At 37.8% G+C, this 25,821-nt stretch overlaps 1 protein-coding gene across 1 annotated transcript; it reads right to left on the minus strand.

Moving 5' to 3' along the window:
• Positions 1–15,701: 15,701 nt before the first annotated feature.
• On the minus strand, positions 15,702–25,486 carry LOC137577205 (mucin-2). The gene is made up of 2 exons (XM_068290606.1): positions 25,049–25,486; positions 15,702–22,069 (listed from the first exon to the last, which is right to left on the minus strand). Exons 1-2 carry the CDS (start codon positions 25,360–25,362, stop codon positions 15,943–15,945), a joined length of 6,441 nt encoding a protein of 2,146 aa, XP_068146707.1. The 5' UTR covers positions 25,363–25,486; the 3' UTR covers positions 15,702–15,942.
• Between the last annotated feature and the right edge of the window lie 335 nt (positions 25,487–25,821).

Here is a 25,821-nt window from a genome sequence, read left to right on the forward strand (position 1 = left end):
GGCCAGCCTGACTCCATGTACTCCCCGAACCCTTTTGCGGTTAACTGCCAACTGCCAGGTCATTTTTCAGAGACATACGCATGATTGCATATGGAATGAAAGGTTTATTTATATTTATGAATTCATTATGGAATGTGCTCCGAGTGAATCCACAAAAACGGGGGCAAAACGCCGCTTTGACGAGGGGCCACATCATAAAATCACTGAGCCTTTGGCTCTACTTCCCTACAGATTCATGTTGTGCGATGGGGCAGACGTTCATGTTTGATTTTAAAGTCAAACTACGCTCACTTAAATTGGATGTTATTAGTTTTAAACCATATTTAAGCCTACAATACATAAGTCAAGAACAGGACGAGATTTATCTTTCAAAACTATAGTTGTACATTGGATAAAAATACGATCATCCTTGTAAAGAGAAAGATCAAGAGTAGCATTGAGGAAATCAAGGAAACGAAAACAGATAAAAAGCATTGGAGGATCTAGAGATATACAAGGAACGAAGATCACTCCACAAATCTAGGCATGAGGCAGTCTAAAAATGGACCTTTTGTAACAAATATAAGTATCTATCTATCGGAATGACTTTCCGAAATTGTTCCAAAGCATTCAATGCATTATTCAAGCCCTTCTTGCATACTTTAGGGGGCTATTTCCCACATTTATTTCGTTATATCCAACTAAATAAGATAAAGACAGATGTCTATATAGACTAATCAAATTAATGACGCAAATATTGGCAGAATGATAAGCTGCTGCAGAGACCAAAGGTTAAGCGTAAGGGTGTTGATGATTCATTTCATTCATTTCAATACCTGCTATAGAAAAGGAGTCCGTACAATTTTCAATTAATTTTTATAAAACATCCCTTTCAAGTGAGTTATAAATATAGAAAAAAAGCAATCAGTTAAACGTTTATTTATTAAGGTTTTTCATATTAATGTTTTCGCAAAAAAAAGGGAAAAGGAAACCTTTTAGAAACCGCAATTAGATAGCATTATTTTCTTTCTATATCTCAGTGAGCGATTCATCAGGATGCTTATCAAGGGCAGGAGAAAGTGGAGGCATACTAAAAATAAAGCTGAACAACTAAAACTAATTTATAACTACTTTCTAGTCCGAAAAAAAGAAAGAAAAAACTTTCACTTGATGGCTGCGACTTTGTCATGTGAGCGAATGTGCGTGTTTGTGCCTGAAATACATTCGTTTTTGGCCTAAGTCCTTTTTAGCCTTAAGCCAAACGGTTACTTGTTATCTGCCAAAACCCGCCACACACTCAAACAGACAAAAACTCACACACATGCACAAAGTACATTCCCCTCTATCTAGCCAAGAGGGCCCACAAAACTAAAGCAGATTAAAAAAGTTTCAAATTTAAACCAGGCGGCGTATTAATTTATTTAAGACCCTTAAATTATATCCTTTGATGTAAACCATACACACACACACATTTACACACCAACACAAACACACACACATTCCTTTTGCCTTCTCTACTTTATTTCTCTCGTTTTTGCTTAGCCGTTTGCCCAGCGAGTGGGCGTCCTGCTGCTACTTTTACCGTATGTAATTACATTTTTTTGTACCACAAAAGAAAATCAGAGGGAACGCAAAAAAAGAGAAAAAAATTTACTATGACTATAGCTTCGCCTAGGACATAGACGAAAAAAATGAGCGTAAAAATTACACATGCAGCAGTTTTTCGCAGCCTTTTTATACCCTCGAAATAGTGTTAGACGAGTGCATTCACTGGTTCTAAATATTTCTCTCTCAATAAAATCAAGTTGATATCATTGGGTAGCAATCTGTAACGAGTTTTCCCCACTCTAAATGGAAAACGCATTCAGATGGGATTTGTTCCATTTTATATTACTATTTTTCTTAATTTTTGGCTACACCATTATCTAATTTAAGTGAAGTACTATGAGGTACATACATACATACATCAAAAGGATATATATAAAGAGGTACAAGGTAGACATTTCTAAAGGATAATTGACATTAACAAAGTATAGATAAAGAAAACTAAAATATAGCAAGATAAACTAGCGCAAATCGTTACTTTTCTACTTACTGGGTGTCACTAAGTCTAAATTTACTAGTTGCTTACAATAATTCTATATAGCTAGACTTGTTTAAAAGAAAAAAGCAACATATTAGATACCCTTTGATTTTATAATTATTTGTTTGCCCAAAACGAAAAGGGTTTTTGGTAAACTATTTGAATAATTTGGCCTATCTTATATGGAAATTTAGCAATAATCCAAGTTATATACTCTTTTTCTAATTTGTTATCAAATTCGTATATACTAAATGAATAGTAGTGGAAAATGGTCAACGTTCAAAGAGTCAGAAGAGTCAGAATGCCTGCCAGCCGCTTCCTGTAATGTGCTCAAACATACACACACACACAGAAAGAGAGAGAGACCTGCCCATATGTGTGAATGTGTGTTGGTGTGCAGCGTAACGGAAATAATGAAATTATTAACACTTGAGCAACTTCCGGCTAAAAAACAAAGGCACAGAAACAGCAGCAGCAGCAGCAGCGTCAGGCTGAAGCTGCAAGACAAAAGCATAAAAACAAAAAACCAAATACAAAAAAAAAAAAAAAAAAATAAATAAAAAAACCAGAAAGAAAAAAAAAGTGGAAAATAAAAAACAGAACTTGCGAAATACATTAAATGAGAGACGAAGGCATATAAACGCTACGTACTGAGTCGTGTGAATGAGTGAGTCAGTCAGTGTGTGCGCGTGGATGGGTGGGTGGCGCTTGGCTGAGTGCAATCATAATTGCAGTAGAAACTTGACTTGGCTCTGGCCACAAGCTCACCCTCTCCAACACTAAAACAAAAAAGGGAAGTACAGTAAGGAAAAAAAGTGCCAGAAAAAAAAATATAGACAAAAAAAGGGGGAGAACCTAAAAAGGTTCGGATGACTGTAAAATACTCTTTGTTTTATGCATATGGAATGACTTTTTCTATTTCAATCAATATTTAGAAGGAGCCAAAAATGAAACTTAGAAAAGTAGTTACTCAATCTATAATACTTATCTATCCATTATCTGAAAGTTAAAGAAATACCTGAGACCGCTTCTGCTTCTCTTATGGTAGTATATCTTTTACATATTAACCATTTATATTTCGTTTAGGTTCGTTTAAATATTAAGATACCCGTTAACTGTTTAAAGGGTATAAATGAAGAAAGAAGAAAACCCTTTACCACTTTTATGCCAAGCAACAGACTGTAAATTTTTTTTGTGTATAGAGAAGAAAAGTCATAATGGAGAGAGCTGTTGGCATATTTTCTATAAACGAATTTGTGGCCTGGCCAAATGCAAAGACTGCCACATCAAGTATACGTCTAGTTGTTCTGCTCATACATTTTATAAGCTTGCATGAATTCTAAAGTTAACTTGTTTGTAATTAAAAGACAGTTGACCCACACCACACCATTAAGTTATATGACTATGGTTGTGTGCGTTTGTGTTTGTTTGTGACTTTCTTTGGTGGGTTTTGTGGAATTTGTGTTTGTCTGTGTTATGACTTAACATTAGTTGAAAGAACCATCTACCAGTCGACTTCTATCTCGTTATTTAGCATTTACTGTTTTTTTGTTTGCCATCATTATTTAAGTAGCAATAACAGTAGATGTTTAATATAAGAGTCATTTTACTTTTTTTTTCAAGTTTCTAATGAACTTAAATTTGAATTTTAGAAAAACCTTTAAAGGGTGAGAGTAATTTTTTGGGAAAGAGAAAAATAAATAGTATCTTCATGAGATTTTTCCCAAGTATGGTGGTCCTTAATTCTAATCATAGAGATCAAAAGAGTCAGAATAGATAAAGAAAGCATACGGAACGATATCTTAAGATAAACACCATATCATCTCATTATAGATATAGATTTTAAATCTCAGAGGGTTAAATTCTTTCTCAAAAGTAAATAAGTAAGATCTGCATCCAAAAACCATTTTCATTTTTGCTTTTTAGTCTCATCTGTCTTATTGAAAAGATTATCCACTCACATGAACGACAAGCTTAATCATAAAGTTTTAGGCAGTTTTCTTTATGGGCTCAAAAATGCTAAATAGATAAAAATAACAAAGAGCTGTCAATTAGTTAGTCACAACATTTGGTTAGCTTTTAGAGCTCTAGCAATTCTAGGGCATATACTTATGGAGTGTTTTTTGCCTTTGTTAACTTGTCTTACCTTTAATTGCATTTAAATGTTAAAGCTAAAAGCGTTAGCTCATCTCTTGAAGAAATTTTAGGACTTGGTCTCTTTTCACTTGCTTCTGGTTCCACTTTATTTCTCTTTCTGCATGTCGTGTTAAGCCATACGTGTGGACGACTTCATGCTGGTTTAGTCAAAGACAAATTTTTCGCTAGTATTCGGTTAGGCAAAGACAAAAACGAAAAAAAAAACGGAAAAAAAAGTGTTGGCTCATGGTTTTGTAATTCGAGACGGGGAGCAAGGAGAAGCAACAAAAAGATAAAGCTAGATTTAGAAAGAGATTTTTCTTTTCAATATGAACTTGCAAATTGCTGCAAATCTTTGCCTCTGAAAATGAGCGATACCTACGACAAGGGGAAATGGCGTAAAAAGTGCAGCTCAATGATTTATAAATAACATTAACGTGCCGACACTTTTTGGACTAGTTTGAAGGAGTGGTAGAACTTTTTTGCCAAAAAATTATTTCTGCACACTCATTTTGTGTGCATTTTGCAGCAAAAATGTACTGGAACAAATTTCTACTACCCCTCCCTTCTTTCTCTTACCCCTCTCGTGGGCCACGGAAAGTTGGCTGTTTTTATATATGTTCATATATCTGTATGTATATGTACATATATACATTTTGAGTGCATTTTCCCGTTGGACTAAAGTTTTCGACTTCCGTTAGCAAGCGCATAAAAATGTTGTTCTACCACCACGCCCCCTCTTGCTCCTGCTTTTTGCATTTGTTTATCTTGTATATTTTTTTTCCATACGTATATAAAGCGACAATTTCGTAATGAATTTATTACTATGCCAGCCTGCAGCAGCAAGGGTTATGCATCAGTAGCTAAAAAAAAGGAACAAAAAAGCAAAAAAAAATAAACAGTTGAAAATAAACTTAAATTAACTTACAAGGACGAAGAAGAACGACCCCTTATGAGTATGACTGTGTGCGTGTGTGTGTGAACGCATGTAGCCATAGTTTGCATTTTGCTCTCATATAAAGAGCACAGCCAGAACCTTATTAGTAAGCCAAATAAAATTTGTCAAGTGACAAACTATACAAAAACTTTTTTGTTTCGATATACTCTCGGCACCCACCCATATATCATATGACTATGGCACACATCGGGACAACTAATTGGGAACACTGGTTTGCTTTCCCAATTGGGTTTGCTAGCAATACAATCTACTGTAGACGTCTGCCCATCCATTGAAAGTTTTCCAGCTATTTGGGTAATAACATTCTTATCTTATAATGGAAGAGCTTAACGACTTGAGAATAGTTTTGTCTCATTGCTTTGTTTTGTCATCTACTCATAGATGGAACTAAGTGATAATCTACCATAAATTCTTCAAGCACTTTAGAGATCTAAGCTATCGTATGGATGTCGTATTTTTATATGCTCAAATAATTCACGTTTGCCTTATTTAATTGCCCCGTATTGTGTGCATAGTAAGTGTACCTGTGAGGGCACCTTTATGGGGCAAAGGTACTTTCAGATTGCGTTTGTAGGATAGAGAAAGCACATATGTATGATATAGATTGAAATGAGTTTGTCTTTGCGTTGATAAAGTAAACTTTAGCAGAAAAGGAATGTAAAGAGTTTTTTGTTGAAAGCAAGAACTTTTTAAACATTCAAAGTGCCCATTTGTTAGATATATAAATATGCAGTGCAAATAATTAATAGTTTCTATTATGTGATGCATTCAAATGTTTATTGTCATTGCCAGCATTATTAACATATTTTGCAAGTTTTTACAATAAGAGTTTTTTTAAATTGCAAAAAAAATATATTAATTTAAACATTCTACAGCAAGGAAAGAAATAGAATGAAATGATAGTTACGTATACGACATGTAACTTGCTTCCCCAACTAAATGTTTTTGTTTAACTTATATCAAATTACAGCAAGTGCAACTGACTCTTAATTTAAGTTACCTAGAACAATCATTGCATAACAGAAGACTAAAAAAGTTTTTATATCAAAACTTTAAGATATCTTATTCTTTTCACAAGTATATAGAACTAGCATATAAAATTTTTATTTTATTATATTATGTATAGTAATATAACTGCTTGCCATAAATTTTCTTAACTTCTAAAACTGAGAACATCAAGATGCACTTTTATTGCAAGAAATACAAAAAAATAACCAAAAAGAAGAAAAAATGTTAAAAGAGAAATCAGTGTGTCTTTGCGAGTTTAAAATCTGACTGTGACTCATAAAAGTATGCTATACTTTTGTCGTATGCCTTTGATTAGACTTTAACTACATGTCGTATACTTAATATTGCTATCTCTATTGCCCTTTATTAAAACGATCTTTGACTGAGTCTGGCTGAAGCATTTACAAGACATCACACAATTCCTGTACGCACCATTTACTGCATTTTATTTCATTACAGAATGGTCATGCCATTTGCCATCTATGTGGGTGTGTGTCTCTCTCTCTCTCTCTATCTATGAATGTATCTCTGTGTGTGTATGCGTGGATGTGTGTTTGTCAGTTGGTTTGTATGTGTCAACGCTTTTACACTTAATTAATTAAACGTAATTGAAAATCAAATAAAATGGCCAACCAGCTGAGAGAGACAATAGAAAATGCAAGACAATGGCGTAAAATAGCCATTGATATTGTCATTAAGAGGAAATGAGCAAAATAATGAAGTGCAAGTTGAATAAACCTAGTCCACACACAACCGACCAAAAGTACTACCCATACCAACACCATAATGCCAACTAACCACTCAAATACGCATCTGCTGCTGCCAAAAGGAAAGCAAAAGGGGAACAAGAGCCCAAGGAGTGAAGCAAGAACAGAAGGAGCCAACAATGGCCAAGTGCACTTGTCTTTACTGTCTTGTTGCGCGGCTCGAGACCGAAACTCTTGTAAAGTGTTCTTGCTATGGCATGTCCTGGCATTATATGCATTGCATTTTCATTGTGCGCCATTTGTGTTAAATGATGACAATTTCAATTGCTGTTGTAAACAGGCAGAATACAGGCATAGCAAAATCTGATAAAGCAGACCCAAAAAGAAAAAGGGAAAGAGGAAAAAAGCATTCCTAAAAGTTTGCCCATTCATCAGCATAATTAAAGGAGCTGATTGATTGATTCACCTGCCTCAACAGGTGTCAGACTTATCACAACCAATTCACTTGATTAGCTTTAAGGCTATGGTCTTTAAAACGCAATCAGCCAAAGCAAAGACCAGGAAAAAACACAGACAGAGCGAAAAAAGAGTAGAATAGAGAAGAAAAAAAAGCAAAGAATGGCGACTAGAGAAAATGCAAAATTAATTACCAGAATGCAAATTAATTGCTGTCCGTTTGCTTGCTTGCAGCTTGGCAAGCGCATAAATCTTTTGTCTGCCCGCCTGACGATTGCCTCGAGTAGAGAACTATTCTCAAAGAGAGAGTGGGAGACACATATAGAGAGAGAGAAAGAAAGCACAAAACGTAGCCGGCAAAAGAAAATGCCAAAACACATACACCACTACTCTATCCCTCCTCTTCTGAAGCAGTCGTCTTTCTTTTTTGCACATGCAATGCAATGACAAACAAATTGCCTAACGTCGAGCCAAACAGAAATCTAGTTGTGGCTTTCGGCCTCAACACGGAGAGGTTTTCGTTCTGATAGAGCAAACCCCACCAAATGAATTGCCTTGCCAAGTGGGCATGTGGGGGAGGCCATTCCCCCTCTTCTCTCGCACTATCGCTATTGTCATCATCGCTAAAAGTGCCAGCTGCTTGTGGGGGTTATTTGCCAAAAACTTGAAATGAATTAGCCAGACAAGTGTGATTTTTAATCGCACGGACTTAAGAATAAGGCTTAGTGGCACTGTTTAAATTTGAATTTAACAAATGGTTGTAACGATTACGTGACTTTCGATTCCAGGCTACAACAGAAATGATTATTTAACAGTGAGTTTTAAAATTTTCTTAAAGCAAGTTTTAAACGAATGAAATTTAAATTGGAAAGTTAGCGAAACACACCTAATAAATATATTGTTTTTTTCATAGTTATTTATATTTTGAATAATAAATAGTACTCAAAAATATTCGAAGTGATACTAATGAGTATGAAAATAAACTTCTATATAAAGTCCAATCAGTTTAAATGCCCCTTGAAGTTTAAAAAAGTTTAACATGTTCTTTGTTTCAAGCAAATGGAAGTCACAATTGATTTATGTGCTAATTAACAATAAGACCAAGTTAGTTAGTAATTAGTAATAAGACATGGGAACATAATGAATGAACCAAGAAATCTTTAATTGAGGAGGGTCTGTTCAGCCTATGAGCTTACTGCAAATCTCATGTTGTCTCGGATCTGAATTTTTTCATTAAGGGATATACTCTGTACTTCTTAAATAAGAATGGATCAGCTATTCAGGTGTTAAAGAGAAACCCAATCAAGCACCAACTTTAAATGTGGCCAAATGTGGTTTCCTCTAGTCCTTAGATTGTTTAGTTAATCCTCTTTTTTCATGTATACCATATATGCAAAGCCATTGGAGCTTAAGGTGGTTAATGTGTGCCTATGTTTATTATCAAAACTAAACCAAGATAAATACATATATGTATGTATGTATATATACATATACAAATATGTATGTATTTAAATGTACTTTGAAAAATAATCATTGAGGCTTATGGCATTAGCCTGCTGAGACTTACAATATGCGGGAGATCATGAGAGTGTGCGGTGTTTGTTTTTAGTGAAATTATAACAACAACAACAACAACAGCAGCAATAATGATAATAATGAAAACAACAATAACATAATGCAGAGTAAAGACAAATAACATAAGCCGCAGCAAATTTAAATACACATGTCGCTTTGGCATTGCAATTGTTGTTGGTTTTTTTTCGGTTGCTGCTGCTGCTGTTGCTGAATGGGGGCTATTTATGTGGCTTGCTGCGGCAGTTGCTGTTGTTGCCGGTTGTAGTGAGCGGAAATTGTATTGCGGCCAATATGGTAAATTGCCTTGAATCTACCTTAAAACCATATTTCAACACTAGATTACACAAACAAGCAAAGGCAGCACAGCAGCAGCAGCAACAGCAACCAGAGCAGTTGGTTTCTGTTGTTGTTGGTTGCTGCTGCTGCTGCTGTTGCTGTTGCCTGCTACACTGCGGTATGCCATTACACCAAAATACTATCATAAAATTTCGCGCAAGCGTGTGTCTCGGCATTTTAACCAACGTTTTTTGGCCCAAGCCAGGCAACGGTTGCTGTGAACAAGCCGCACACACACACACACACACAAATAGAGGTAGTACATAAAATGCACACATGCAGACAAAGAATGGTTGTTGTTGCTGTTGCTGCGGTTCCGCTTAAATGTGTCATTAAAGTTACAACAAGGAAAACAAAGCAAAACTGAGCTTAGATTTGTACAGTAAACCCACAAGACCAAAAGAAAAAACAGCACGGTAAAGCACAAAAAACTAAGAAAAAAAAAACGAACACACATTGCGGCCTTATAAATCATCAAGCCAAACTCTCGGAGCTCGGAGTTTTTCGTGCAAAATCATTCATAGCACAAAAGCTGCCGAAAATATGCTGCATAACAAATGCCTCATTACCATGGTGACTTCGTCTCCGACTTCAACCGTCTCTGGATCCAGCACGGACTTGGATGCCTTCTGCTTCCTTCCATTGCCATGGCTTTCTCTCGCACTTAGAGTGCATATTTTCACTTGCTAAACTTACACACTCACACAAACACACACACACACTAAAAAAAAAAGAAAGAGAATTTTCTCTTTTCATTTGTTGGTGTTTCTCGTATGTTTTTTTTTCTCCATGCATTGTAATTCTTTTGCTATTTCTTTTTTTTTTTTTTTTTGCTTTGTTTTTTGTCATCACAGTTGCATTTTTCCTATTTTTCTTTTTTGTTGCATAGAAAATTGAGCTTTTGCCAAACTAACGATGAACTAAAATATGCAAATTTATTTAACATACACAAACACATACTGAAGAAACGAACAGGGGTACAGAGTAAGGGAGTTAAGGATTGAGATGGTTTCAGAGGGGGTAATGAAGGAGTCAGAAGGGAGGACTACATGACAAACAAATGTATGCAGCTGCATGTACATAAACAATCATCAGGGATCACACAATGTGCACTAAAGAAATGAAACGATAACTAAAATTCCCGTTGGCAAAATTTCGGTCCATCGACTACAATATAATCCATACCAAAATGGGAATTTACTTACGGTCTTTTGACTCAATTGAACTTTTGTTCTTGAATAATTCTTCGATTTCTCACAAATCATTTTTGCAAAACATATAGAAGATCCCGTTAACCTTTTAAAAAGATCTCAAGAAGTTATCTACAATTTCTTTGTATTTCAAAGTTCTCAAATTGTTTGCAAGAATTTCTTTCCATCTTAACACCAGCCTCCGTAAAGACTAAACATTTTATTTTATCAAAATTTTTAAAAAACTTAGTTTAAGTCATCTTGAGGTCAATAACTTTTATTAATTTGTAAGATTTTATATCATAGGCAGCATAAAAGACCTTTAGCCGGCCAAATCCCAATTAAAATTAACTTCAAAAAGGTCGAAATTTAGACAAACTTTTGAAAACATATTTTCCAGCAAATGTTTTTCAAAATTCCTACCAAACATCTTCAGTTTCCGTAAAGTTATTCATAATTTCTCCTGATTGAGTGCTTTGAATTTCTTGAGAAGTATTCTACATATATTATCTTGTTGATTCCAGTTACACCGAGTATTCAAATTTTTTATCCTATAACAGAAAAATTTCGATCAAATATGTAATATTCATTTAATTTTATGTAATTACAAAATAGAAACACTTCAGATATTAAAAATTTATATATACGATTAAAAAAATTAAAAAACTGTCACCTTATATAACCCGAAACACGTCTGTAAAGAGTTTCAACATTCATTGATCCCTCTTAGAGGGTTATAGGAATTGATTTTAGATACAAAATATAATTAAAAATGTTTCTTATTTTTAGTAAATTCAGTTTAATTGACCATTTTTAATTTATTTAATTTATTCGTGAATAAAGAATTCCTGCAATAATTGTATAACGTGCCTAAAAGGCTCTTAACTATTATTCATCGAGTTTAGGCATCTTAACCTATGCAAGACCTTTGATATGGGTACTTTAGAGTGCTTAATTTGGTACATGCTAGTCATTGTTGATAAATAAAGGCCCTTTTGTTCTAAGAAAGTCCTTCAAATGAGATGAGATCAGAGAATATCTTATAAGTCTACTGAGTGATTAAGCCGAATTCTATAATGATATTTGTCAAGGACTTCTTAAAATAGCTGAAATATCAAAAAAAGGGCTTTAGATACCGATTCAAAAAGGAATTGAAGACGTTTCGGAAGGAAATATTGATTATTTTTAGAGTCTTAAATAGATAGATAATTTTAAAATGCACCGTTTTCAAAGCTAACTCTTAAGATATTTAAAATTTTGGTTTATCATCCTTGAAATGGCTAATACAAATGAAGGAGTATAAGGAACTTACTGCTTTAGTTTTTCCATGAAAGCTTTGCATTGAAAGCAACTGACAACTTTTTGCTTTAAGCTCTGTTCATTTAAAATGTTTTTTGCTTTTTTGGGATGCATACTTTTTTGGCTGAGTGTGTGAAGGCATATGGTAATGGGTGGAGAGTAAAGCGAGCAAGAAATCTGCAAGAGTTCCTAGCCACATTTCATATTGTCGGCACCTGAACAGCACACAACATAGCAGAATACAAAAAAAGCCGTTAGTCGTTGTCATCACACACGCACACACACACACACAAAGAGAGAGAGAGAGAGAGAAACACAGACACACATGTATAGATAGAGATGGGAATCTATGTATGGTATGCATATATGGTTTGTTTGTTTGCTTGTGTTAGTCAGCGCGCACATGCATATGAAAACCGCTTTCGTTTCCGTTTCAAGAAACAACTTGAAAATGGCGCACGACATGATGGCGGCTCCTCATGCCAGGCAGATATACCAAAGGTGCAAAAAAAAAAAAAACAAAAAATAAAAAAAATAACCAGCAACAACTGCAAGGGAGTTGGGGAGACAGAGAGAGAAAAAGGTGGATAAAAGGGAAGGCGAGATGACAATCAGCCAGGCAACAGTGTGACAGGCAGACAGGCAGGCAAAAGAGGCAACAAAAAAAAACAGAAAATACAGAGAAATAAACAGGAGCCCAGGATTTTATTTGGTTTGCGCGTTGGCGTTGTCCTTGTCGTTTCCATGTTGTTGTCATTGTTGTCACTGTTGTCGTTGTTGTTGTTGTTACTGTTGCCATTGCTTTCGTTGTTGCTGCAGTTGCAGGTAAAGTAAATTATGCGACGTGCAAAATCAATAAATCAACACTTTTATTGCTGTAAACGTACAACATACAACTTGCAGCTTGAACTGTGTTAATGCATTTTGCTGCTGATGTTTCGAATTTAAATTTTAAACAAATTGCAACCAGACGCTACTCATCCGCATATTCATCGACATCACAAGAGATACCCAAACGCAAACGCACACACACACACGCCAATGAATTGCAAATCTGAGCAAAGCATTCCGCGCTTTTTCCTTCTTTTTTTTGTAGTTGCTGCTGCTGCTGCTCCAAAGCGTTTATGCAACAGCTGCAATTCATTACAAATGTGATTTTCTTTTTAGCAGCGAAAATGCGAGCAATTTTCAGGCTCGTTGCTCGTAGCTCAGAGCCAGAGCTGGAGACCCAAGCCCAGAGACCCGCAAAGTACATACACATACATACATACATAGATGCACCTACAATCACAGATGCACACATAACACACACACACACATAGACACACTTACCTTTTTGGTTTGCTTTGGCACATTGCACATCACATCTTGAGTGCTTTATTGTTATGTTTTTAAAATTCAATGAATTCTAAAAATGTTACCCCCCTCCCATCCACCATGCTCTGCCTCCGCAACTATTGCAACAGCAGCAGTGCAATAGCCGCCATTGCACTTTGGTTTTTCAACTAGGAGACGACAATATTTTACCATTGTCGGATAGTCAGCAGTCGGCTGTCGGCAGGCAGGCAGTCAGTCAGTAGTGCATTAACAATACAAGTAAAAGTGCTCTTGATCTCCTGCTGCTCCTGCAGTTGTTATTGTTGCTGCTGCTGCTGCTGCTGCACTCATTTATTTAAAGCGCATTTTTATTTTCGGGCAGGTTAAAAAGGTGGCCAAAACAAGGTCAGCTTGGAAATGCAATATACATACAAAGAATTCGTATGGCATATGGACCAACTACAGAGACACACAAAAACGAGAATGCTTGGCACAGAAGCAGGACATGAAAGTGAAAGAACAATGAATGAAAGATGCAAATGCAATGCAAATAAAATGCAACATTGATTAAAATTGCAGGTGCTATAACGAGAGACAGACAGATATAGAGAGAGAGAGAGACAGACAGAGAGAGAGAGAGAGAGAGAGAAAGAGACAGAGAAAAGATAGCGACAGAGTAAAAAGGAAAGTAAAAGAAAAATAAATTTACAAAAAAAATGAAATCAAAAAAGGAAAAAGCAAAAATCATTAAAAATATTCACATTGCAATGTGAATTTCATAGCTGGGCCTAAAATTAGGCATTATTTTGGGTGTGAAATGGCAAGGGCTTTATTGTCCGTATGTATATCTGTTTATCAAGATAAAATGTTAATCCACCAATAACTTATATGCTCGTACGCTTCTATTATATGACCAAAATCAAAACTGTGCTTTACTAACATTGCATATCACACATCTGACTGCTCTCATTTAGCTTCCATCAACGGAAAAGTCACGAACAGTGATCAGTGACCTTAATAACTTCGTTAATTCCTAAACTATTATCATAAATTTTGATATTTGTCAATTTAATATAACTGGTATTTACCATAAATTACATAAAATCGGATGACTATATCTTATAGGTGTCATAGGAACGATCTGTCGAAAATAATTTGGTCAGAAAATCATTTTTGCTTGTTATGCCACTATCATTAAACTAGGTTATAATAATCTGTAAATCTGGATATTTTAATGAAAATTGGATAACTGTATTAAGTAGCTGTCACATAAATCCAATCCTTGACACAATGTGACTGTCCTACTCGTTACATTCTTTTAATGGGGTACTACTACTTATTCGTGACCAGCCTCAAACAACCTACCCTCTTCCTTCCCACCATTCCTTCCTTCCAATCAGTGTTATCACCGAAAAATACATTCATCAAAGTTATGCAATTTAATTTGCCGATTTTAGATGGAGTAAACTTGTAAAAGATAAACAAAATTATATAAACTTTTGCCTAAAAGTAGGCAACAACTAAAAGCAAAAGTTAGAGACTTCTCTAATGCATGTTGAATGGTTATATAAACATATACGTATTGGACAACTCTGTTGCTCTTTTTGTTACCATAAAATATATGATATAAGATTTGAAAATGTGTTGATATTGGGTGTCCGAAAATTCACTCAAGAAGTAATTTTGGTAGTTTATAATTTAATATCAAAGAAGCCAATATAGCTTATAGCTTATATAGCCTTGCAGTCCTTGGTCATAATATGTTTACATGTTTTAAACTCTTTTCAAAATTTGATACCATCATATCCATTTAAAGTTTAAAAGTCCTGCCATGTCTGATGCATGCTGCAATTTATCTACCCTTTGTCCTCGATACAAATTTGGATAATAACAAAAGCCCGTAAAAACACTCATCAAATATATACCAAAATGCAATTATAACTAGTTTAAGCACAATCAATCTAGTTTTCACATTTTTACTGATGCATGCCTTGAATTAATTTGTAAGGCTTATGATTTCTCTCCTACCAAAATACATATGTACATACTTACTTGCTGGCAATCTTTTACTACAATTTGAAACAATCAATATCCATCTGATTTTAAGCTTCAATTAGCAATTTCCAAAGAATCTTGTTGTTTTTCGTTTTGTATTTATTTAGTTCGTTTTTTGTATTATTTTTATTATTATCGTTTTGTTAAGCTTATAAAATAGCATATATAACGTTTAGTTTTACGTATTGATAAAGTTTATTTTACTAAATTACATTTGTTCTGGTTTCGCCCAAAAAAACATTGAAGCATTTTATATGATTGCATTTGCATTTGCGTATATAAATATATATATATATATTTTCGTACAATTGCATTCGCAGCCTATTATTTGTTTAACTTTTTTCATTTATTTGCAATGGAAAAATTAAAAATAACATAGAAGAAAGGGAGAGATTGCGCCGTGAAAAAAAAAAAAAACAACCCAAAAAGTTGGTATAAGGCAAATTAAATGCAAGCCAAAGCAATTTTAAATAAATTTTCTGCAAACGGCATTTAAAAAAATTTGATTTCATGCAATTGACAGAGAGTTCCGAAAGACGAACGAAAAAATGCATTGGGACATAAAAAATGCATTTCAAACAAATTATTTTTTGTTTTTATTTTTTTCGTTTAAAGTTGTTTGTTATTATTATTTGTGTTTTGCTGCACATCAATCTCGCATCGGGAATTGGCGATACGGGATTAAGGCATAGCAAATGAGGGGGCTAATAGTTGATGAGGGGCAGGGGCAAGTGGATTTTGGGTTCGTGGAAAAATAATTAAAGATTAGGTTAACTTAATTGCTGGCAAATTTTTCTAAAAACGTTTCGCCATGATATCGCTTGTGATATATGTTGATGGCAATCATGGCAGCAGGCGTGGATTGAAGCGTCCCATGAAGAGAATCATGCCCGTTGGATTGTGTCGCACAAAGTAAAGGAAGGGCTTATCGAATCGCAACCGGGGTGCATCTGGTACTCGTGCCTGTCTTGGCCTCAATGGCAATGGCAATTCCAGATATTTGGGATCCAGTAAATCATCATAGAAGCCGCGTCCCAATTGAGTTTCCTCATGGACCAATGAGCCAAAGTCAACAATGTCATCGTCATCGTTGTCGGCATCGTCTTGGGTATTAACATCCTTATTGCGTTTACGTAATGGTGGTGCTGGATACATTTCCACATGATGATGTTCGGATATTTTCTCCTCGCCGCAAGTACTAAATGTATTTATCTGAATCATATCGGAGAGGAATATATCACGATTGCCGGTACCAGTTAGACCGCGCAAATCAGCAAAGTCCGATTGGAAGAGGCCACGTAGACCCATTTTCTGAAGACCCAGCGAGGCGTTCACGAATGAGCGATGTGAGAAACGTGGCAGCTGCACTTCCATGCCCGGTCGATCCATTAGAGAAGTCAATAGTTTACTCCACACTTGATCTTCGCCAAAAGCCATTTCAACCAATTGACGTTCGAGTCGCTCCAACTGATTGTCGATAAGGGAAATCGAACTCTGATGTCCTGGCATTACATAAATGGTGCTCACTGTATCCTGACTGTGACCAAATGCCACCACTGTGGCATCCAATTTCGGTTCATAGCCGGCTGTAAAGCCAGATCGATAGACCACAGCTGGTATGGGAACCAAACGACGCTGACGTACTGTAGGATTTACCTGGAAGAACATCTCGCCATCTCTGTCGATGGTCGATCCGCCGCGTGAGCAATCGGTCTGGAAGAGATTAGCCGAAATGGTGGCCAATGGACCATTGACCCAAACACTATTCGTTCGCAAATACTCCAGGACCTTGCCCATTGTGTGACGTTTCACTAGAAGATTAGTGCGGCGCCTTACAATATCATTGACCACATGGAAATTGACTTCCTCTACATGACCAGCGTAGAACTGTTGCGTTTTCTCCTTGAAGAAGGGCAAAATTTTGCCATTCGCACGATCACTGAATATCTCACGCACAAATGCAGCGGTGGCTATATCGCTATCGCTAGCCTGCTCCACTGAGCTGGTTATATTGCGGAATATCAAATGAGGATTGAAGGTAACCATGTCATCCAGCTTGAGAATTTCGTTCATTTCACCCGATGTACTGCCCCTGGCTCCCAGGAACATCATTGATAGCATGGAGGTCAAAGCGAATGGTGAGATGACCAAACTGCGAGCCGAACTAATCCGCTCCGAGGTGATGGCGCGCCAATAGCTAAAGGCTAGTTCGTTGCACAGACGTGAGAAAGACTGCAAGTCTTCATCCAGATGATGTACTGATGCCTCCAAGCCGGGAGAGGACAGAGGACTAGGTTCTAGTTTGACTGGTGGTCGAGTGGCTTGGGTTGATGTGGCCATAAGATTGGTCAACGAGGCAGGACGTGGCTGCGTGGGTCGCTGCATGGGCTGCTCACGTAACGCATTGCTGTTGGCATTATACGGAAGTACAAGTTGATTGTGGTTACCCAGGGACGAGGGTTGGACGTAGTAGGAAACAGGTCTCAATGTAGGCAGGCGCTTGGTAGTTGTGGTTATAGACGGCGTCGGACTTGGAGTTGGTGTTGTTGTTGTAGTGGTTGTGGTGCTGCTACTTGTGGGTGATGTTTTCGTTTTTGTTGTAGTGCTGGAAGCAAGCAAAGGTAATTGATAACCGCCTGTTTGATCATCCTCATCTTCCTCATCCGGCTGTTCCTCTGCCCCCTTCTTCTTCTCTGCCTCCTGCTCTTCTGCGGATTTTATAGAACTGTCGTCCTTTTCAGTTTTCACCTCCGTATCATACTTTTGCGGTGGCCTAACCACACTGGCCGTTGTCTCGCCCAGCTTAACATATGGATCCTCATCGTCTAATTGGAATTTCTGTGAACTTGTCACACTGGCTGCATCCTCATCTGGTATTGTGGCTGTCAGTTCATCAGATATTTCCTCTGTGGATTCATCACCCAATTGCGAGGTTTTTACGGTATTCATTTCAAGCTTTTCAGTGATTTGCTCTGAACTGAGCGACATATCCGATTCAGACGATACTATGCTCATATCACCAGGTATTTCCGTAACCGGCAATTCCTCCTTCTCCTTTTCCATCTCTATCTCCTCATTCTCTGTCTTTTCCTGGCTGATGGCTGCGATATATTGTGGCTGCAGTTGTGCTGCATTCGTTGCACTATCCTCCAATGTTTGCTCTTGCTCCGTTGATGTTTGTTCGGGCTCCTCTTCGGTTGGGATGATTGTTGTTCTTGTTGTTGTTGCTTCCTCAGCCTTTGGTAGCTCGGTAATGTCAGTTGTAGTCTCAGCTTTCTCTGTTGTGGACACGGATTCCTCTTTTTCTTTTAGTGCTTCGTGTGCTCCATCTACTTCAAGTTCAGTTTCTTCTTCTGGTTCAGGTTCTTGTTCTTGACTGGCTTCCGTCTGCATTTGGTCGTTGTAACCATTTGTCAACATTTCGGGCATTTGCTGTTCTTCACTATCGCGTTCCGTGGTCGTTGGCGTGGCCATCGTTGATTCCTCTTCACTGGCCTCGTTTGTTGTCTCCTTGCTCAACTCCAGTTCCATGGACTGCAGGTGTTCAGTAGTTGCCACCCCAATTGCTTCGGTTGTGTCTATATGCGAGTCTGCTGTCGATGTCAGCTCGTCCTTCTCCACCTCTGCCTCTTGGTAGATGGGTTTGACTTCCTGTTTGATGTCTGGCATTTCACTTGGGCTTGCTTGAAGCTCGACTCTTTCATTTTCAAACATTTGCTGCTCATCATCCTCATCTTGCTGTTGTTGGGCATAAATTTGCGTTAACGATAAAATGGGAATGCGGTGCGTGCTCGTCTCGAGGTAAGCAGTTTCCTGTTTGATGAGCTCCTCGTTGCTTGGTATTATGGTGGTGATTTCCTGCTTCTCCACCGTTGCAGAAGCTTGCTCCTCTTCAAGTTTGATCTCCTGCTGTGGTTTTTCAATTTTAACTGCTTGCTGAGGCTTCAACAAGAACGACGAATTCAACTGGGCAAAGTTGGTCAATCGATGGCCATCATCAGTGTCATCAGCAAGAGTTTCGCCTTGACTTTGGGTTATCTGCTGTATGACATCGGACATTAGGAACTCAAGTTCATCTTTTGTTTCATTCGAATTCATATGGAAATCAGCAGAGGTTAGTGTATTGCTACCATCGACCAATGTGGAGGCCACTGTAGCTGCCTGAGTTTGGAAATTTGACATAGATATTTGATCCGTTGGCTTCAGCATTTCCATATTTAGTTGTTGCACCAAATCAGCTATCATGGGTGTTACTTCCGTGCTGTCTTCGTTACTGTTCTCTGAAACGGGCAGACGGAAATAGGATTCGGTGGTTACTTCTGCCTCTGTATGGTCCTGATATGTTGTCTCTTCGAAATTGGCTACAATAGCTTCAGGCTCCTCGGCATAAAGTGGTTCCGATTTCGTCTCAATTTCCGGTTTTAGTGTGGTAACTTCAACTTCCTCTGGACTATACATGGGTGTTGTTACTAGGAATTGTGTTAGACCTGGCAATTCCGTGGTCTCCGGCTCTTCAACAATACGTTCAGTTTCTGGTTTAATTGTGGGTAAAGGTGGTTTGGTTGCCGCGAAGTATTGTGGACGTGCCGTAATAACCACCACTGGGGTTTGTTCTTCTGTCTCCATCTCTATGCTGCTAAGTGTGGTATCTGGATGATCTTTCTTTGTTTCCAAAGAATCATTGGATTCTGTTGAGGTCTTGGCCTCGCTAGTATCCTCCTTGGAGAGCATGGTGGCTAAAGTACTGCCTCCATAGTGGGCGGTAAGCGGCTTGGGAGTGCTTACTATGGGTGTGGTTATAGTTGCAGCAGTGGTTGACTTTGTGGTGGTGGTGCTGGTGGTTGTACTGCTACTTGTTGTTGTAGCGATTGTTGTGCTTGTTACTGGAACCTTTTTCTTATTGGCCAAATATTCAATTTCTTGAGTATTTTCAGCACTATCATATTTCAGAGGCTCCACTTCATCATTTTTATCACTAGCGGTTGATAAGTCCTGTGTCAACGATTGTACAATTTGATCCATCGACAGTATCTGAACGGGCGACAATTGTGGTGCAGGTGATGGGGAACTCTGCTGCAATTGTTGCTGTATTAAAGCCAGTGAAGGCAAGGGCAATGGGGTCTTCTTCAGTGATGATTGTTCGAAAACTGTGGGCAAGTTATCAGCGGCATCTGCATCATAAGTGGGCATGGGATACAGTGGAGATGCATGCGTGGTTGTTGTTGTTGTCGCACTTGTTGTTGGCTTTTTAGTTGCTATGCTATTGATTAGTCCATAACTTTCGGTGTGATGCACTTCGGCGGGAGCCACTTTGCTAGCTTCAGTGGTTGAAGTGTGCACGGGTTTGCCGTGTATGCGATTGTGGTGCAAGGTGCTTGGACGTTTTGTGGTTGTTATCTTTCCATGTAATTTCTGATGATGCAGTGCTGGTGGTCTAGCAGTGGTTGTTGTTGTAGGCGCTGCTGTTGTTGTCGGTGTTTCAGTGGTGGTAGTTGTTGTTGTTGGTGCTTCAGTGGTGGTAGTTGTTGTTGTTGGTGCTTCAGTGGTGGTAGTTGTTGTTGTTGTTGGTGCTTCTGTTGTTGTTGTGGAGGTGGTTGTAGGTTTTGGTGCTTCTGTAGTTGTTAGTGCCTCAGTTGCAGCTTCTTCTGTGTCTATCGGTGTTGTTGTAGGTGCAGTGGTGGTGGTTGTTGTAGTTGTCGTTGGTTTGGGTTTCTTGTGCGGTCTTTGAGGTCGCGTGGGTTTCACATTAGCTTCTTCAATTTGTGGTGAAGGTTTCGGTTTTGCAGTAGTTGGCTTACGTTTAGGCTTCGAGGGTTTATTGCCAGTTGTGGCCGTTCCTGGTGTCCGTGTTGGCTTACGCTTCTTCTTTTTGGGCGTGGTTGAAGGTGGAGTACGAATTGTTGTTGTGGACTCGGCCACTGGAGTAGTTGTTTCGGGAAGTGCTGTAGTTGTTGTGGCCGTTGTAGTTGTTGATGTTGGTGCCGGCGTTGTTGTAGTAGTTGTTGTCGTAATTTTCTTCTTCTTCTGTGTGGTTCCTGCGGAGCCATTTGGTTTCTTCACACGATGTGGCACATTAGCTGGCTTTTTGCCCAATTGATAATTATGGACAATTTTCTCAGTTGTAGTTGGAGCACTGCTCGATGAGGTGGGCGTATGAATGATCTCTTGATTATTATAGAATACCCTTCGAGTAGTTGTTTCCAGTTTGTTGGTGGTGGATAGTTTCTGATAAATTGGTTGCATATGCATTAGATCAAAGTCTTGTGTGATTTGATGATGATATTGCTGCATGCCCGTGTACACTGATTCCTGGGGATCGAGCTCTTCCTGTACCACCTGTGGTGTCATTTGTGTAGTACTGGTTGTGGTGGTTGGCTTACGCTTGTTAGCTGGCTTCCGTTTGTGTGGCTTGGGTCTCTTGCTAGTAGTTGGCAAGGGTGGAGATAATGTGGAACTAATGTCGACTAGTTCCGATTCTGGGGTCATCGCAATTTGTGGCGGCTTCTGTTGGGGGAAAATGTCGCCGCCAGTATTACCAAAAATGGCTGGTAATATCAGAGACCAAGATGAAGATACATCGGGCGTATCCAGAATGGGTAATAGCAGTTCGCCTGAACTATTCTTGCTAGAACTCGAGGCCACCTCTTTGTTCAGAACATTCTGCACACTGTTCACAATATCTTGCACATTTTTCTCAGGTTCCCGTTCTGTTAGGGGGGCGGTATGTATGATGGAAGGTCCTTCACCATCTCCATTGGCCACTATGCTTTGAATTTCCTGCATGGTCATCAGACGTTTGACCAATTCGCCATGCTCATCAAAAGTGTAGAACTCATACCTATCCGGATTGAGCAGATCAATGGGACTGGCCACCTGCAATGAAGGCTGAGGCTTGGGTACCTTGTGGCCCAAGGCATCTGCAAAGTGCGGCTCATTGCCATCCAAAACCACCGATACAGAGGAAACCACACTGCAAAAAGAACGTTGAAAGAGGAGAAGGAAGCACATGTTAGTGACATCGAATCATGATTAATGGTAAAATTGCAATGAGATTAAGTTGAGCTCAGTTCAGATGGCAAAGAAATGTAAAGTCATGCTGTTGCTGCATACTTTGCGGCGCATACGCTGGCATTTTAATGGAAATTGAAATATGTTTGTATGCAATCGTGGCAGAAAGTCATGCAGTAGTTTCTCACTCTATATACCACCCACTTTATCTCATTCTCTCTTCCTCTTTCTCTTTCTGTCTATCGTACACTCACTATTTCTGCATTCTGCACATCGCGCAGAGAAGTTTACATATGTAAATGCGAATGGGTCTGGGTTTGGATTTGGGGTTGGGTCTGGCGTATGCAAGTAATTCCGCGACTTGCAGAGTGGAGCACATCATTAACATTTAAGCACGTGAGTCGAAGCGTGCTTAGTCATATGCAGCTGCCAGGATATCTAAATGTTGGTACGTAATGTCTGAATAGGAACCGAGTCATACGGCAGGGGAAATGGGAACAGGAACGGTAACGGTCGACATTGCCTCATCAAAACCACCAACGCTCCGTGCTAAAAAATCACTTCATGTGGAAATAGCAAAGTGTACACATGCACGGGCATTGAAAAGACTTTTGCTAAACTATACCATGAGATTAGTAAATTAATTCTGTATTTAAAATTAATTTCTTTAACATAAAGACTTACAAAAATTTGATATATTTTGCCAACTTCATGAAAAACATTCATTCCATTTACAAACTAAATAACATTCTAAGTGCTTTCAATTAAACAAAATTAAGGAAAAAAAGTTGAAATTCATAATTTGATAACCATTTCAAAGTTCCAATGTACGTAAACAGATTTTTTTGTTGCAAATTAATGTTAATTCTAGGAAATTCGGCAAATTCAGCAAATTCCTGTCTCTCATTACTTGTAATTTAAAGTGAGTCGACCTGTTCAAGCGAGGCATTAAAGAAGTCGAAGTTTGTATACTCTTACGACAGTAGACATACTAATATGGTGTTTGATAATCGTTTCTTACAATAAACAAACAAGACCCAAAATGAAGGCCGAAAAAACGGAAGCTAAAAAATTGAGCAATCAACTTTCAAAATTGTATCCAGATCACACATATGTGCATATCTGATAGGTATGATAAAACTGATATAAAAATAAAATTGCTAAAAACAAAATATTGTTTTTGGAATTTTTTCTTTGTGGGTATTTAACTGAAACTAGAAAAACTTTAATTTTAAATAGGTTTACTTCGTTAGGAAAGCGAATAAAATTATATGTTTTGTTTATCCCTTTAAACTCTGTTTGAATTCTACTAAATGAACTTGAAAGAAGTATAGCTTCTAAAAGGATATTTTGGGACTAAAATTACTGACAATTTTTCATACTCTAACTTCTGGTAAAATAATTTTGTCACCAAGTACAGGCTATACCTAAATTCACAGATAAGCAAGATGAATTTAAGTATTATTCTGTGTCTTAATAATACAAACGAAAATAGTTAAATATCAAAATTAGACATAAATCTCAAATATAAGCAAAATACCCATAAAAAAAAGATCCTTTTGTGATAAACTGAAACTACAATATTTGTTTTGCTCGAAATCTAAGACAATTAGTTTCAAAGTCTATCTGTTATTATGGAAACCTGTTGAATCAAATACTAATTGAAAGATATTTGTTAAAATCTTAGTTTGTATGTACATCTAGATCTATGAATAGCTAGTTTAGTTTTTTCTTAATCGGAAATTTTAAAAAATATTTTAAAGTGTATCTATTAAGTAAAAGAATAAAGGAATAAACAAGAATGGCATAAAAAAAGATATATTGATAGCTGTTACATACGAGTAAATACATTGTAAAAATGCTTAACTCAAAGAATTTCGAATTCGTTAACTGATTGGGTTTTAATTGGAATTTACACACACATTTACATATGTATATGCACATGTGGATATGTATGCAAATGTAGTTGTAACTCAACAACAATATATGCAGCTGGGTAATGGAGATGGCGTCTCATTTAATAGATTAATTTCGAGCCAAGTCGAAAGTAGAGAGAGAGAGAGAGAGAGAGAGAGAGAGCATTAACATCATCAGAAATATCATGATTTTCATCATTATTGTTTCGTTTATTATTGATATCATTATCGGCAGATGGTCCGACTGCTCTTGGTTGGCTGTGAATTTGTTTATTGCCTTTAAGGCAACACGAGTCCGGAAAGATAGCCAGAAAGAGTGAGGGGATAGAACAAATAAATATATTAATTTTAATTTGAAAAACAAAATTTTTTTTTTTATTTGTTGCCGCGGGGATATATTTAACGGAGGATGAGGGTGAGGTGTGGTTGCTTGGATCAAAAGCGTTTCCGATACAGAAATACCAACCTCGAACGCAAACGCAAACCAGAACTGATTAGCATTGATTTAGAAGTTAATGAGCACTCAATTTGTTTTGCTCTCGGCCGCAAAGTATGCAACGGTTTTTTTCAATGCCGGAGCAAATTAATTAAAAATACTGAGGCAAAATGCCAACTGACCCACGCGCTCTAAACAACAACGACAACAACAACAAGAACAAAGAGGAAATTCTATTTCAATTAGTGGCAAAAATTGCAAAAAGCTGTGCAAACAAAAGATTTTTCGTAACAACAGCGACAACAACAACAACAATAACAATGAAGGCAAACAAAGGACTAGAAAGCAAGAGGCGGCCAGAAAGGATGGGTAAGTGAGGGCGAGGGAGAGGGAGAGGCAGAAATATAGAGCAAAAGAGAGGGGGATTTTGAAAAAACAAAGCCTTAACTGATTCCTGTTAGCTGACCCTTTATGTCTTCCCCCCTCCCAAACCAATGAAAGTTAAAATCGCGTATATCAGCAGAAAAGAGCGAAAAAAAAAAAAACACACAAAAAAATCAACTGAATACAAAAAGGAGTGTGTACTCACCTGGAACCAATGACTTTCTTTGATGCCTCGGCCTCAGTTTCAATTCCCGTTTGTATATTACTCAACAATTGCTCCTTGTGCTCCTCCTGCTTCGGCAATGTTGCTCCATACACAAAGGCTGGTTGCATGGCAGGCGACGAGGGCACCGGCGACTGGTGTGGCACATTTCTATGACTCGATGTCGTCGATGTGGTCGAATAGGTGACCAATGAAGGCGGCTGTTGCGTGTCCTGTGTTTTGTAGGCTGTATCTGTTGCCGCCGCTGTTACAGCCCATAGCCCAATGAGGGGCAGAATGAGCAGAAAGCTCTGCATTGTTTGTCCAGGCCTGGGACCTGCTCCCTTCTATCGTTCGTGCTTTGTTGACTTTCCGCTTCGTAGGGTGGATGGGGGATTGGAGAGAGCGTGTAGGTTTGGAAAGGGACGCAGTTATTTTTATTTTAGCTTCAGACTTATCTAAAAATTGTTTTTCTTCCTCTGTTTGCTGTTGGTGCTTCTGCTTCTGCTGCTGCTGCTGCTGTTGCTGGTGACCTTTTGCTGTTTAATGTTGTTCCTATTCAGGCGTCTGCGAAATACAAAATACAACAAAAAAAAGAAAAATGAAAACTAATTAATGCCAATGTTAATGAAGAGCCAAAGAAAAAGGAAAATGCTTGAGAAAATTTACATTAAATTTACTTTAAAAAGTTGTGTGTGTGTCAGTAAATGTGCGCGCGATACGTTTTTGGGGCTTAAATGTAGAGGGGTTTGCTGTCATTATCAAGGGGCTTTGGC

This window comes from Drosophila tropicalis, unplaced genomic scaffold, assembly GCF_018151085.1.
Source record: "Drosophila tropicalis isolate 14030-0801.00 unplaced genomic scaffold, ASM1815108v1 contig_593, whole genome shotgun sequence".
In the NCBI taxonomy this organism is placed as follows: Eukaryota; Metazoa; Arthropoda; class Insecta; order Diptera; family Drosophilidae; genus Drosophila; species Drosophila tropicalis.